General features: G+C 51.8%; 2 protein-coding genes and 1 long non-coding RNA gene across 3 annotated transcripts; all 3 read right to left on the minus strand.

The window, feature by feature from the left end:
* Positions 1-524: 524 nt before the first annotated feature.
* LOC116501609 lies at positions 525-1,353 on the minus strand. Its single transcript, XR_004254468.1, has 3 exons — positions 1,282-1,353; positions 960-1,019; positions 525-725 (listed from the first exon to the last, which is right to left on the minus strand). It is a non-coding gene; the product is annotated as an uncharacterized LOC116501609 (long non-coding RNA).
* A 589-nt stretch (positions 1,354-1,942) lies between these two features.
* LOC116501602 lies at positions 1,943-4,252 on the minus strand. The gene is made up of 4 exons (XM_032207196.1): positions 4,118-4,252; positions 3,301-3,438; positions 2,703-2,879; positions 1,943-2,164 (listed from the first exon to the last, which is right to left on the minus strand). Exons 1-4 carry the CDS (start codon positions 4,250-4,252, stop codon positions 1,943-1,945), a joined length of 672 nt encoding a protein of 223 aa, XP_032063087.1.
* Positions 4,253-6,451: 2,199 nt separating this feature from the next.
* On the minus strand, positions 6,452-8,982 carry LOC116501603. Its single transcript, XM_032207198.1, has 6 exons — positions 8,874-8,982; positions 8,666-8,745; positions 8,337-8,462; positions 7,987-8,066; positions 7,553-7,664; positions 6,452-6,601 (listed from the first exon to the last, which is right to left on the minus strand). Exons 1-6 carry the CDS (start codon positions 8,980-8,982, stop codon positions 6,452-6,454), a joined length of 657 nt encoding a protein of 218 aa, XP_032063089.1.
* Positions 8,983-15,176: the final 6,194 nt, after the last annotated feature.

A 15,176-nucleotide genomic window follows, 5' to 3' on the forward strand; every position in this document is an offset into this window, starting at 1 on the left:
CAGCACTTCCCTGTGGTCCACAAACACCTCCCAGGGGGACACGAGTTTGTTTCCAGTGAACCAGTGCTTCTCATCTGAGGAAACACACATCTCCCCAAAGCACCCAAACATCGTTCTCTTTATTCCTGTCAATAACAAACTACAGTAGTGAGAATCGAAAGCAAACGAGAAACACCTTCCTCGCTTGCACACTCTTCTACCTCCTTCCCACAAGCAGCACAGGAGAATGGGGAAGGGGGGCCCGGGCCTCCTGCTCCACTGTGGGCTGCTCTGCACAGGCAGCAGCTCCACTCCAGAGTGTGCTTCTCTGGGGCTTCTCCACGGACTGCAGCCTCCTTCAGGACAGATCCACCTCCTCCTCCATGGGCTCCTCCGGCAGCGAGTCCTTTTTGGAGCCCTCTGGGGATGGTCCTCGCTTGCCTTGCAGCATCCCCTGGGCTCTTCTCACACAAGCTGCCCCTGCAGAACCCCCCTATCAAAACCTTGCCACATAAGACAAATACTGAAGGATACCAAGGGACTGGTCGTGTAGTTGCAGTTTTATTCAGAGAGATCTTCCCCAGGGAAGCTTTGCGGCTCCCTGGCTTTTCACGGCCAGCAGCGCAGTGCTTTTAGCCTAGCCCATCTTGATGCGGGTTGCTGCTGTACTTGACGTTGCAGGATCTCTATGGTCGCAGCTGCCAGGTTACGGACTGATGGATGGGTGTCACATTGCATTCGGAGGACTGCGACAGAAAGACACAGAGCAGAGATGAAACCTGTTGACCTACAGAGACCATCCAGCATCACTCTGGACCGTGCCAACCCCATCGTATACTTCTAGGGCCAGCAGGAACAGGTCCGGCTAGCACGTCCCTTTGCCCCTGCAGCATTTCCCTGGAGCAGGACAAGGCTGCAGACTGCATGGGCTCTGCCCCCTGTCACTTGGTCCCAGCACCCCCAGCACTGCCCTCACTCACAGGTGATGATCGCATGCAGGTCTTCTTTGTCTAGGTCCCTGGAGTGCATTGCAGCAAACGCTAGGAAAAGAGCACCAGTCAGATCCTGCTCCCCATCACAGCCCCTGGTATAGACAGGCGCTGCCCCCCTGCCCCCAACCCCCCTGCAAGCACAGTGCCCAAGGAGGAACCTGAGCAAGGCACACACCAGGCCCACGTGCATGGGCAGGGGGCTGAGGGAGGCACAGGGCTCCTGGGGGTACAATCAGGGGCTTCAGGGCCCACAGGGCTGGGCCTTGCTGCCAGGGCAGGGCCCAGACAGGGAAGCAGGGCCTTGGCTTACCGATGAATTTGACAGCCTTCTGTCGCAAGTTGGCCTGAGCATCCTTCAGGTATTGCAGGCTCTGCTGCAGGTATCCTTCCACCCTGCTCTTCTTCTGCTTGAGCTGGAGAAAGCACAAGGGCACAGAGCTCACAGACCCTCCCCAGCCAGCTGGACGACTCCCTCCTGCCAGCACCCCCTTTCCCCTTTCCCCCAGGCCATCCGGAGCTCCCAGCCAGGAGCTCTGTGGGGCTGAGGTTTGGAAAGAGTTGGGAGACCCTTCTGTCCCGCTGCCAAGGCCCAGATGGGCTAGGGTCTCCTCCCGCATCCTGGGGGTGGGGAAGGCAGAGGGGCCTGCAGAAGAGCCCTTGGGGCTCTGTGCTGGAGGGAACGGAGCCACGATGCAGCAGCAGGCGGGGGACTCTGGGCTGGAGCAGCCTGGGCATGTCAGACAGGCTTGTCCATATGGGGCCTGGGGCTGTGTGGTTCTCCTTACCAAGTACTCCCAAATCTTAATGACGTCTTCGTTCTGAGCCAGCTGCTCAAGCTCTTTCCACTTCAGGAACTTTGCACAAGCAAGTAGGACTACTGCAGAGACCTGTGGAGAAGCAGAGGCAGGGAGATGGCACCGCACACACATACCTAAAGTGTCTGATTGCCTGCTGCCCTGGCCCCCCCATGCTCAGAATACCCTTCTGGTGTCAGCACACCCAGTGCCCTCGTCAATGGCCAGGTCTGAAATCTGTACCTTGGCCACACTCTCAGTCTCGTCACTCATCCGGAAAAGCAGTGGAATAATGGCCCTGTGCACGGTCTTCTTCATTTCTCCTTTTTTCCACCACAGCACAGACTCCATCAAGTCTTTGAAGAGGAGCATGGAGCATTCTCGCACCTCACTGGACACCTGTTAGGGAGGACAAAAGGAGGACTTCTCCAACTGCCAGCCTCCCCCTGTCCATGGGGAGCAAGGGCCGTAGGGTGGCTGATGTGAAGGGTGAAGCCTCGTGTTCGGAACAAAGGAGCTGGAGGCCCGCACAAGGCAAAGCAACAGGTTTCCTGCACGGGGTGCCTGTACCATGGAGTGTGCTACAAGCCAGCCCACTTTTACTAGTAGCTGCACCAGCTATGTCAAAGCAGAGCTCCCCTGGGAAAGGGCTGAGGAGGATATATGGCTGGCCTTCGGTAAGGCTTCTGGGGCACACTCTGTCTCCTCAGCTTCTGCCTTTCTGCCTCAGCACAGGGAACTTTTGGCTGTGCTGAGTTGTCTACCTGACAGCGAGAAGCCCTGCTGGACTGCAGAGCCCAGAAGACAGCCCACAAGAGTCCAGAGGAGCAGAGAGAGGAGAAGGCCCGGCGTGAGTGCTGCCCGCAGGCCTGGGCCGAAGGGCAGTGCCATTGCAGGGTGCCCGTCTGCGGGGCTCAGTCACCAACAGCAGTCTTACATCGTTAAACAGAGGCAGGAGTCTCCCAGCCAGTGCCAGAGCGATGGGGCTGGCCTCCTTCTTCTCCAGATGACGAATCACGTTTTTGAAGATAGTCAGGGCCTTCATGTTGATGTGCGTGTTTTCATACTGCAGAGCCTCCATGACTTCTGGCAGCAGGACCTGCACGTCCGTCACCTGTACAGAAAGACACCGTATGTTTTTAGTCAAGAGGTGGACAGCCACCCTGGCCAGGATGCTCTGGTTCCAGAGCACCAGCCTCCTGCTCACTTCCTGGCAGCTGCCATGGGAATCTCACCAGCAACCTTCCATCAGGCAACAGCCACGAATGTGGTGATTAAGTAGCTGGGAGAGCAGGGCATGGGGAAGGGAGGTGATGAGAGCAAGGGCTCCATTTCCCCCCCTGAGTCACCCACTTTGCACATGTCCCCCAGGGAATCCATCTGGAAAGCTCCTGGGACGCTGCACAGGCAGCCACCAGGCCCCACCGCCACCATCACCCCACCTCCTGACTCCCAGCTAATGACAAGCCATGGTGTTGCCTCCTGTCCCAGCACCAGGCTGCCAACAGGGCTTTGTTTGGCAAAGTCCGACTCACCATCTGAGATGTCTCCGAGAGCATGACGAGGGCTCTGAGCACCAGCCAGAGGATCGGCAGGCTGCTAAGACTCAGAAGCGTCAGGAGCTTTTTTGGGTCACATAAATTCAATAGTACATGTTTGGTTGGATGCATCATCTGAAAAGAACACAGCCGTGAGAGAGGGGCCGAGCCTGCAGCATGCCCATCACCACGCAGCTCCTGGCTCCCCTGGCAGCTCAGGGCAGGGTGTGGGGGACATGCACCCAGGTGCCTGTCCAGATGCTCATCCTGGGGCAGCTGTGCCTGCAGAAGAAAACAGGGCCCCTCTGTGCCCTGTGCATGGCACCACGCGGCACCTTTTCTTTGCCTGCTCCTCCTGCCCTCTGGCTGTCCGCAGCCTCTTGCTGCCATGCCTCTGAGGAGCAACAGAGCAGCATGAACTGGCACAAGGCAGGCTACAGGTGCTACTTGTCCCCGGCCTCACAGCCTGCCCAGGCTGTGCAAAGACCATGGCTCTGTCCCAGCCTCAGCCATTGCTGTGATAGTACCCCTGGCCCTGCCACTGCTGCAGCTTTCCATTCTGAAGGGCAAGGTAGGGGGATGCCGGAGATGGAGAAAAGTGAGCACTGCCTGTAAAGGGGTAGGCTTCGTCTTTGTGCACAGGGACCCCGTATGGCTGATGTAGGGGGGCTGGTGCTGGCCCTAAGGGGCTGTGTCTATGAGTCCTGGAAGAGGCGACAGTTTGGGGAAGATGGGGCAGGGAGAGGACTGTGCCTCTCCTGGAGGAGCACACACAGCCCTGAAGAGGAGCAAGGTGTGTTCTCTGGTTACTCACAGCGAAGTTAAGAAGGCTGGTGTGCACAGGGTGGGCTTGCAGAGACGCGCACACCCGTTTGTCCTGGAGAACATTCTCTAGCTCCTGCAAGATCTTCTCTGAAGTCATTGGAAAGGAAAGCATCACCTTCCACATGTCCAGCGTAGTGCTGCAAGCCCAGAACACTGTGTTGGCAGGGCTGCCCTGGCCACAAAGCTGTGACCCAGACAAGCCCCGCAGGTCCCAGGCTATCCTGCAGCCCTGGCCCTGACCCGCTGTGTGCTTAGGGAGCTGTTGGGGTGGTACCTGTCAAGTGGCGGAAGGTTGGTCAGCACGCTTATGAGAGCTTCCCTGGGAAACTGGTTAGTCAGTGCCTTCAGTACTAAGAAGAAGCTCTGCCGGAGTAAAGATGTGCTGTCGCTCCTTTTCAGGTTTTCATGGAGGAATCTCAGAATCGTTTCCACCTGGAAGGGACACAGGAGAGAACGTGGCTGCCGCTGGACTGCAGCCAGTTGCCCAGCTGCCACTGGAACTGCTGCTGGGTATGAGAGGCAGGATGTGAGCAAGGGATGAAAGGGCTCAAGGGCAGGGCAATCCGCTGCTTACATCCATCAGCCAGGAGGCAGAGTCTCTCGCGGCCACTTCCAGCGTGAACTTGGCCCACTGATTCTTCTCGTCATCGATGCAGCAGTCTCTAATGGTCTCAAGTGTCCTGAGGACAATGGTTGTCCTCTGAGAAGACTGGAAGTATTTTCCAATTGGCTATGGAAGGAAAAAAAGGATGAAAGGGAGGAAGGGAGAAAGGAAGGGAGGGAGGAAAGACATGACACAATAAGTCAGAGAGCAGCACCTGGGGAGGGAAGATCAGGGGGAAGGAGAAAGAAAGACCCTCCCTTCAGGGCAGAGCTGTGCTGACGGCCCCCACCTGTGCCAGCTTTGCCTCACAGGCACCCCTGAGCTGCAGGCTGCTCTGGAACATAGGGAAGGGCAGACAGCCTGGCTGGAGGGTGCCTGTGTCCTCACCTCGTGATGAAAACGGGTAGAAACGAAACCAATCAGCCTCCAGATCCTCTCCATGGCTCTCTCCTTTCCAACTTTGTTCTGAGAGCTCGTGAAGCATAGCAGCACCTGCAGGAAGCAAAGCTGCTGGTCTACTCTGGGAGCTGACAACTGCTCCAGCAGAAGCAGCACTGCTGAACTCCTGGCTGGAGTCACAATGTTCATTAGGGATTCCCAGAGCTGGAACAAAGCCCTCAGTGGGTCACTGAGCCATGGGGTCCCTTCACACAAATCCCAAGGCCAACCCTGTAGCCAGGCAAGTAGGCAGATGCCATGCCGGGGAAGGCCTAGCTCCTTCCCATTCCCGCCCCCAAAACAGTTCTCTGTCCCCTCTCCATGAAGGCTGACTTTTGGAGCAATGTCCTGGTTTCAGCTAGGATAGAGATAATTTTCCTCCTCCTAGCTGGTGTGGTGCTGTGTTTTGCATTTAGGGTGAGAATAACGTTGATAACACGCTGATGTTTTAATTGTCGCAGAGCAGTGCTTACACTAAGCCAAGGACTTCTCAGCTTCTCGCTCTGTCCTGCCAGCAGGCAGGCTGGGGGTGCAGCAGGAGCTGGGAGGGGACAGACCCAGGACAGCTGACCCAAAGTGGCCAAAGGGGTATTCCATCCCATCTGACGTTACACTGAACAATTATGGGGGGGCTGGCTGGGGTGGGGGGAGCGGGTGCTCAGGGATAGGCTGGGCATTGGTCAGCAGGTGGTAAGCAATTGCATTGTGTATTATTAGTAGTACTATAATCATTATTATGATTATTTTCCCTTCTTTTCTGTCCTAATAAACTGGCTTTATCTCAACCCTCTGGCCAGGTTAAACCACTGCAGGCAGAAACGGCCTGGGTTTATGCGGTGCCACAGGGATATGTCTACTTGGAGGACAGGAGAACAGAGTTTTGGGGCTGGGCTCCTGTGCAGGATGGGCAGGTCCCAGGAGAACTCTACCCTATTCACAGCTGGCAAGGAAAACACAGGGGACAAGGAAAGCAGGGCGATAGCTCCAGATGCTGCCAGTGTGGTGCACAAGGACAGGGCTCAAATTCTCTCAAATTCACCACTGCTTTGGTGCAAGGAGAGCTCTGGGGGCAGAGGAGGCCCAGGAGTGCTGCGAGGAAGCTGTGCTGTGACACAGGAAGGACCTGTGGAGGGCAAGGGATGTTGACAGCAGCCAGGGGACAGCGGGGCCCTAGAAGAGCTTGGTGGACAGACCCTGGCTCCCCTGAGTGTGCTGGGCACAGGCCTGGCAGGCACTATGGTCTGTGTGCATGGCACAGGGGGCACTCTTCACTATTATATGTCACCTTGCTCTCGGGTGAGGAACAGCCACTGTGAAGCCTACACTGTGAAAACTACCAACCTGCAAGATACTGCACAAATTCGCCGTGAAGCTGAAGGTGGGAGGGCTGATCAGCAACATCTGCAGCATGATGTCCATACTTTTCAGGGTCTGCAAGAAGGACAAATCTTTGTGTTGTCAGGCTTTCAGTGGTTCTTCACAGCTCCAAGAGAATGTGCTAAACTCCCCCTTGTACTGGGTTTACATAGCATGGTTTTGGGGGTCTGCAGGGGTGGCCTCTGTGAGTAGGAGGAGCAGGAGCAGTTGGTTTGGGGGCATCTGCTACCTATGGGAGACGCATGTTGGAACAGTTTGCTCCCGACAAATTGACCCCATGTTACGGAGCCATATTGGAGCAGTTTTTGAAGAGCTGCTACCTGTGGGACGCCCACACAGGATCACTTTGTGAAGGATGGCATCCCGTGGGAGGGACCCCACATCGGAGAAGGGGCAGAGAGGGACCGTGAAGGAGCAGTGGAGACAAAGCGTTATAGACTGACTGCAACCCCCATTCCCCGGCTCCTCTGGGGACGGACGGACGTAGAAGAGGGTGGATGGGGGAAGGCATTTCCAGTTTTTTTTTGAGTTACTGCTCTAGCTTGTTAGAAATAGGTAATACATTTTATTAATCTTCCTACTCTGAGCCTGTTTTGCCCTTGATGATAGTTGTTGAGGGATGTCCCTTTCCTTAGCCCAAGCCTTGAGCCCTTTCCATCGTATTTTCTCCACTTTTCCCTTTGTGGAGGGGAAATGAGAGAGCAGTTGTGGTGGAACTCAGATGTCCTGCAGGGTAAAACCACCACATTCCTTACTGCCAAGGAAGGACAGCTGCAGCTCTGCGCGCTGCCCGGTGGAGGCCTCAGGGCAGAAAAGGTGCTGTGTGCAGACCAGGCCTCAAGTGCTGGATACAGCCAGGCAGACGGAAAGGGTGAGAGGGATGTGATGGGGTGAAGCAAGGCTGAGACCCTGCCCAGCAAGGATCTTCAGTCATCTGTAAATACAGGCAAGCCAGGAGGTAGCTCAAAGAGATATGGGGGCTCCTGTAGCTCACCCAGCACGTACCGTATCGTAGAGGCGAATGTCCAGTTCCTCTTTCGGAGGAAGAAGGAACACGCTCTTGAAGGATGCAAGTAACAGAAACATCATTTCATCCTCCAGTACCACCTCCACTGTGCTGCAAAGAGAGGGACACTGGTGTTGGCAGCAGTGCCTCCATGACAAAGGGAGGTGGACACAGACCTCCCATAGGCAGAACTCCAAGGGAGGGATGGGGAGCCCTGCTGGGATCAGTGTCCTCCATGAGGCTGGCCGGGGCAAGAGGGTAGTCCTCACACCTCCCAGCAGAGAGCTTCAGTACTCCCTTTGTCCTCTGGACAAGCCCTGAGCAGGGGAGAGCAGAGGCCCTGCCTGGATGGTGAATGCCTCCTTGCCAGGGTCAGATCTGCCAGGACCATGCCCTAGGGATATGCCAGCTGAGCCAAGGACAGGGCACATACCTCAAGGCAGAGATAGCAAGCATGGCTTGCTGCCGCACCACTGTGCACAGCTTGTCCCTGGGCTCCTCGTCCAGCAGCACCTGCAGAGCAAAACCGGGATGGGACCTGGCAGCCGTTGATACCCAGCGCCAGCAGAGCCAGCACTGCTGGGCAGGACGAGAGGAGCCCTGGGGTCCCCAGCCCAGCACCGGCACCCAGAGTGCCCCCTGCGCCTTCCAACACTGAGGTCCCAGCAGCATCCACAATCTCACAGGGAGCAACTCAACGTCCATGCATTTTGTCTCCAGTCACCCCTGCCCAATGCCCAGAGAGCCTCGCCACCTTCCCCAGCCCGCCACACGTCCCCTCACCTGGATGTTCTCTGCCAGCATATTTCTGAAGCAGAAGATGTCCAGGCCCTCTAACAAGCCCTTCTCTTTTGCGGTTGTGCACACAGTGACGATGTTCCTCAGGAACTTTATCTTCTGCACATCATCCTGGCAGCCACAGAGATACCAAGAGGGAGTGTGAGGAGGGAGCCACAGCCAGCAGGACCGCAGCACTGTGGGGTGCGGAGCTGTGTGGGATGCCTGGAGGGCAGCAGCTCTGCCCAGCCAGCAGCCTTCCATCAGCCTGGCAGCAGAGCCGGGGCACGGCCAGGACATGCAGGCACAGCCGCCATGGAAAGGGCTGCTCTTACCTTTTCTGGGTTTTTGACGAAGGCCTCGATGAAGTCCACAGCTTCCTCTTCCTCTTCGTACACAGGTAGCCAGCTAGCATCTAAGACAGAAGGAGAGCAAGGATTACTGTAGAGGGGCTTCAGGATGAAGCAAGGGAAGGGGGCACTGGCTTCAAGGAGGGGGCACGGCTGGCCCCAGCCCTGCGCACCCCAGTGTAGACTCACTCACCAGGCTGCTGCGACTCCACCTCGAAGGGCTCCAATACAGAGCTGCTCTCATCGGAGCTCTCACTCTCTTCCCAGGCCACCCTGGGGTGGCTTGGGGGTCTCTCCTCCATTGCGAGTGATGAGGGGTGAGGGTGAGGAGAGGGCCGGCTCGGGACGGCCACCGGCAGTGGGGAAAGACGTGGGCTGCACTTGGGGGCTCCTTGCCAGTCCCACTCGCTCCTGTCCTATCCCCTCGCTGTCCTGACGGACACTGGCGGGGCTGTTGTGCCAGCACCGGCTATTGCCAGGTAACAGCAGTGTGGGTCACAAAGGGTCCTCTTGTGATGTCATGCCCCCGGTTGGGTGATGCTGGCTCAGGGCCCTCCCTTGTTCTCAGCTCCTCTCAGGGCTGCTCTTGCATGCAGGCCCAGGAAATGGCTCCATAAATTTTCATATTGTCTTGCAGTTGATGCTATTTTTAGGAGCCAAGGAAAATGGGAGAATTTAATGCATGCTCAAGGGTTTTACATCTTACTGCGATCAAAAGACCCAAGCTGATTGCAGGCTGAGTGTTGATCATATCATGACATGCATTCAACCGAAATCTAAAGAGAGGACTGAGCTTCTTTATCTCCCCTAAATGAAAAGCGATGCAACTGATTCATGAATATTATTCTCCTTAGGGCCATTTAAAAAGAAAAAAAATCCGTATATTTCATTTGTAAAAATATTTGCAGTAAAGATCTGTGTACTTAAATAATTCTATTTCATGAGGACATAAACCTTTAGTTCTATAAAGAACCTTTAGTTCTTTAGTGTTATTTCATGTTGCTTACGTTCTAGAAGAGGTTAAATTTTAAATACCTGCTTTCTGAACCGAGTTATATAGCACATTACTTACTGTATGTGTTTCCTGTCGTGTTGTTTGTCACTTCTGGGGGTTGGTACATTTTCATTTTTTCCCCTATAGTTAAATTGTTTAGTTAATAATAATCTTTCCCTAATATTTTTTCCCTTTAATTAAATTATCCTTATCTCAACCCGTGAGTTGTTCCATACTTTACTTCTTCCCCTCCTCATCTAGGGACGGGAAGTGAGAGAGTGGTTGTGGTATTTAGCTGCCTAGCACAGTAAAACCACCACAGTCCATTTTGGCGCCTAATGTGGGGTTCAAAGGGTTGAGATAAAAGAACTGATTAAAACACTTACAACTAGCACACTTACTTGCTAGTCACCATGTTCAGTGTCATGTTAATATTGGCTCGTTTGATCATATGTCATGCAATCCGTGTCATGTTCTCCTTTCTCCTCTATATCCAATCTGAGAATGTGCTACAATCTGTGTTCATTTTTTATTTTTTTTAATTCACTGTGCTGCCAAGCACTGGCCTTGAGTTTTGTCTGGCATTCAGGCTCTGCACTGTTATCATTTGGGTCTCATGGAAACTATCTTTTAGAGAATATTCAGAACTACACTGCCTTCTTTTCCTCATCTGGATGTCAGTTTATGAATAATATCAGGAACGGTACCTCCTCCTTCTTTCACAGTGGGCTAATTACAACAGTTTTGGAGTATTCTGAATATCCATGTGTAACCCGTATATTGCTATTTCTGATTCTGAATAATGGGTTTCCTCTTCTCTCTAAGATTAGTCGATTGTTTAGGAAGCTTACCTGGGAATCTGTCTTGAAACAGTCTTGTGACGGGTGGCAACATGTGTGGGAGGATATAGGCAGGTACCTGTCATGAGTGTCTCCTCCAATAGTTTTGAACTTCTCCCCTGAACAAATGCAAAATCCTAAAAACCTGATGGAACGTTTGAGAGTCACATGTCCTGACCCTGATAATGCCGGAGAACGACAGCTTGCAGCATTGTCCTGGGTTTTGGCTTACTCCTATCAAACACCGTTTAACATCATCCAGCACCTTGAAGAGAGAGAGGAAGTCTCTGATTCTGATGACCAGATAACACATGCTGTGGCTGACCCAGAGGACCAACCATGGTATCAGTCGCCCCCATAGTCAAGTCAAAACAATAGAAACGGAAGTCAGCTTGTTTAGTAAGGGAAGAAGCCTCTCCTAAGAAGGAGGGAGAAGGGGAAAGGGCAGGCATCTCTAAAGCAGAGCCATCACAAAAACAGCAGGAAGATGGAAATCATAAAGGAAACAGAAACCACTTGATCCCTATCCCTGAGTGAGTTGTGAGAAATATGAAAGGATTATAGTCGACGCCCAGGTGAACACATCCTCACCTGGCTGCTTCGATGCTGGGGCCAATAGCCAACAATTAGAAGGCAATGAAGGCAAGCAGCTGGGATCAGTACATTGATGACATCCTCGTGTGGGGCAACACAGCAGAAGAAGTTTTTGAGAACAGGAAGAAAGTAATCCAAATTCTCCTGAAAGCTGGTTTTGCCATTAAAGAGAGTAAAGTCAAGGGACCTGCACAGGAAATCCAGTTCTTGGGGGTAAAATGGCAGGGTGGACGTCGCCATATTCCGATGGATGTGATCAATAAAATAACGGCAATGTCTCCACCAACTAGCAATAAAGAAACACAAGCTATCCTAGGCCTTGTGGGATTCTGGAGAATGCATGTTCCAGGCTATAGTCAGCTTGTGAGTCCTTTATATCGAGTGACTTGAAAGAGAAACTATTTTGCAGCAACAACAGGCCTTTGAACAAAACAAACAAGAAATAGCTCGTGCGGTAGCCCTTGGGCCTGTCTTTACCGGACCAGCTGTGCCAAACATACTTTACACTGCAGCTGCAGAGCATGGGCTCACCTGGAGCCTCTGGCAGAAAACCCCAGAAGAAACTCGACCTCTGGGTTTCTGGAGCTGGGGCGATCGAGGATCAGAAGCCAATTACACCCCAACTGAAAAAGATATATGGCATATGAGGGTGTTCGAGCTGCTTCAGAAGCTGTAGGTACAGAAGCACAGCTCCTGTTGGCACCACAGCTACCAGTGTTACATTTGATGTTCAAAGGGAAAATTCCCACTACACACCATGCAGCTGATGCTATGTGGAGTAAGTGAATAGCATTAATTACACAGCAGACTCGAATGAGAAAAGCTAATTGCCCGGGAATGAGTTGCCAGAAGACAGAAAGCAGGATGTCTTTTTACTGACAGATCCAGCCGTGTGGTAGGGAGCCATCGGAAATGGAAAGCTGCTGTGTGGAGTCCCACACGACAAGTTGTGGAGGCCATGGAAGGGGAAGGCGAGTCGAGTCAGTATGCAGAAGTAAAAGCCATACAACTAGCCCTAGAGATTGCTGAAAGAGAAAGATGGCCCGTACTATATCTCTACACTGACTCATGGATGGTGCAAATGCTCTGTGGAGGTGGCTGCAGCAATGGAAACAGAGCAACTGGCAGCACAGAGGTAAACCTATCTGGGCTGCTACCCTGTGGCAAGATATTGCTGCTGGGGTAGAAAACCTGTATGTATGTCATGTAGATGCCCACATGCCCAAAAGTCATGCTACTGAAGAACATCAGAACAATGAAGAAGTGGATCAAGCTTCAAAAATTGAAGTGGCTCAGGTGGACCTAGACTGGGAATGTAAGGGTGAACTGTTTGTAGCTCGATGGGCCCAGGAAACATCAGGACATCTGGGGAGGGATGCCACATACAGATGGGCTTGTGATCAAGGGGTGGACCTGACCATTGAGGTCATAACACAGGTTACCCATGAGTGTGAGACTTGTGCTGCAACCAAGAAAGCCGTGAAGGTAAAATCTCCCTGGAACAGGGGGAGGTGGCTAGGGTTTCAATATGGTGAGGCCTGGCAAATTGACTATATCAGACCACTCCCACAAACCCACCAAGGCAAACAGTACGTACTCACCATGATAGAAGCAACTACTGTGTGACTGGAAACATACCCCGTAAACCATGCCACAGCCTGAAACACTATCTTGGGCCTAGAAAGGCAAGTGCTGTGGTGTCATGGTAGACCAGAGAGAATTGAGCCTGACAATGGGAGTCATTTCCGAAACAATCTTGTCACCTCCTGGGCCAAGAGGCATGGTACTGAGTGGGTGTATCACATCCCTTATCACCCACAAGCCTCTGGGAAGGTTGAGAGGCGCAATGGACTGTTAAAGACTATGTTAGGAGCATTGGGTACTGGGACATGGAAACAATGGGACATAAATCTACCAGAAGCCACTTGTAAGGAATATTTCAGCAATTTGTGTCAATAGAGGGCTTGAAAGGTAAACCTTGAGTCTCTGATATCTGGGGGTGTTTCAAACTAACTGCTAACTATTGTGACTATTGTACGGGACACTACGCAAGTCTCTGATATCCGCCAAGAGATTAAGGAGAAAGGAAAAGCTGAAGGACGACTAAAAGACAAAGCTTGCAGGGGACGCTGCACAAGTCTCTGACATCCGGCCAAGACGGACAAAGGAGAAGGACAAGAAAAAAATCCTGGGAGGAAGACTACAAGCCTTCAGCACAAGAGACCCCCAGAGGGACCACTGGAGACTGATACGCATGCACCAGTGGGAGGGTTTGGATTCTGGGAACTAATTATACTAACCCTGTTTTTTCTAGAAGTAGTAATGAATATGTATTAGCCTAGAAACATAAAAAACAACCACCTGCTGTAATTTGTGAGTGTGTTGGAGGAGCCCAGATTCTCCTCACACCCAGCGCTGTTTCCTTGCCTTTTATTGACCCCATAAATAAATCTTATAAAGCTAAATTGACTCAGAATTTATAACAATTTGGTGACCCCAATGTGATCCTTTTGGGTCCCAAGGCTGTGAACAGCTAAGGGAGGTGCCCCCACCCTTGTTTCGTTGTGGCCCTTTGCAGGAAGCAGTAAGGAGCCCAGCAGGATTACGAACATAAGAAGCAAGTAAAGAACAAAGAGCTCTCCCCTCCTCTGGATTAAACCCGTAATTCTGCACGCGAAGATCCTGTTCTAAATCACTCAGTCCCAAAATAGGATTATAATCAAAGTTTACAATTTATTAAAAGAATAGAGGTAAGCAAACAGCGCTGGGTGCATCGGGAGTCTCTGCTCCACCTAGACGCACACCAGTTACATCAAGCAGCTGATTTTTATGCTCCTAGGCTGATACATATTCATTACTACTTCTAAAAAAAATGGGTTATTATAATTAGTTTCCAGAATCCAAACCCTCCAACTGGAGCATGCGTATCAGTCTCTGGTGGTCCCTCTGGGGGTCTCCGGGGGTCTTTCATGCTGAAGGCTCATAGTCTTCCTCTCAGTTTTTTTTTCTTGTCCTTCCCCTTTGTACTCCTTGGCAGCATGTCAAAAGCTTACACAGCGTTCCCTGCAAGTTTTGTCTTCTAGCTGTCCTTCAGCTTCTTTCTTCTCCTTAATCTCCTGGCCAGATATCAGGGGCTTGCATAGTGTCCCATTCAGAAGTCATAACAGTCACTAGTTGTTAGCAGTTGTTCTGAAACCCCCAGACATCAGAGACTTCAAAGAAAGAACATACAAACACAAATAGCTCTTTATTGACACTTCACGAATTGTTAAAACATTCCTCACAGGCCATTCACAGAGACACTCCAGTCACATCTATAGCAGTGCTAAATCAACCACAAAGAAGGCAAAAAGGCTGTAACTGTTAGGAATAAGAGTTCGGAATCAGTAACAAAAGCAAATAGGCTCATGGATTTGAGGAATATTTCTGAAGATTTGATAAATTGACTATAATGAGGGGGAGACTGGGACACGGGGAGGAAAGGGAAGAAACCACATCTGTGGAAGAACTACATTGCCAGTGCAGGACTCAGAGACAGACAGAACTGCTCTCTATTGACATGAATCAGATGAACATATCTCACAATCCGAATGAAGATTTATCGTTTTGTGAGTATGCCGTTCGGTTGGGTGGATTCAGTTGTGTGACTGTGTGTAAGGGTGTGATTGAGATGGAACTTAGTTCCGAAGCCAGTGCGGAGGCCTTCTAACCACAGTTCCAATATCCCGCAAGGGACTCGGCCGGTGAAGGACCGAAGTGATTGTTCTAGGTATTTGTGGGTGGGATAACACTCACAAGACACCTTTACATACAGGCACAGGCATGAGTTTCAGAACTTTTTTTTTGTATAAAAAGAAGTTCCAGAAATGGGTCAGGGACAAAGCAGATCCTTAGACTCAGGAGGTTTGAGGAGGGGCCTCTGGTTTAAAAAGAGCGAAAAATTACCAGATACTCCGCTGGATAGTCCCTTAGGGCTGTTAAGATATTGGGATAGTTTTAGAAGCACTAAACATAAGGATAAGGCAAGAATGATTCATTTTGTATGGTTAAAAAGCCAAAAGAAACCTTA

Source organism: Aythya fuligula, unplaced genomic scaffold (genome assembly GCF_009819795.1).
Source record: "Aythya fuligula isolate bAytFul2 unplaced genomic scaffold, bAytFul2.pri scaffold_52_arrow_ctg1, whole genome shotgun sequence".
Taxonomy (NCBI): Eukaryota; Metazoa; Chordata; class Aves; order Anseriformes; family Anatidae; genus Aythya; species Aythya fuligula.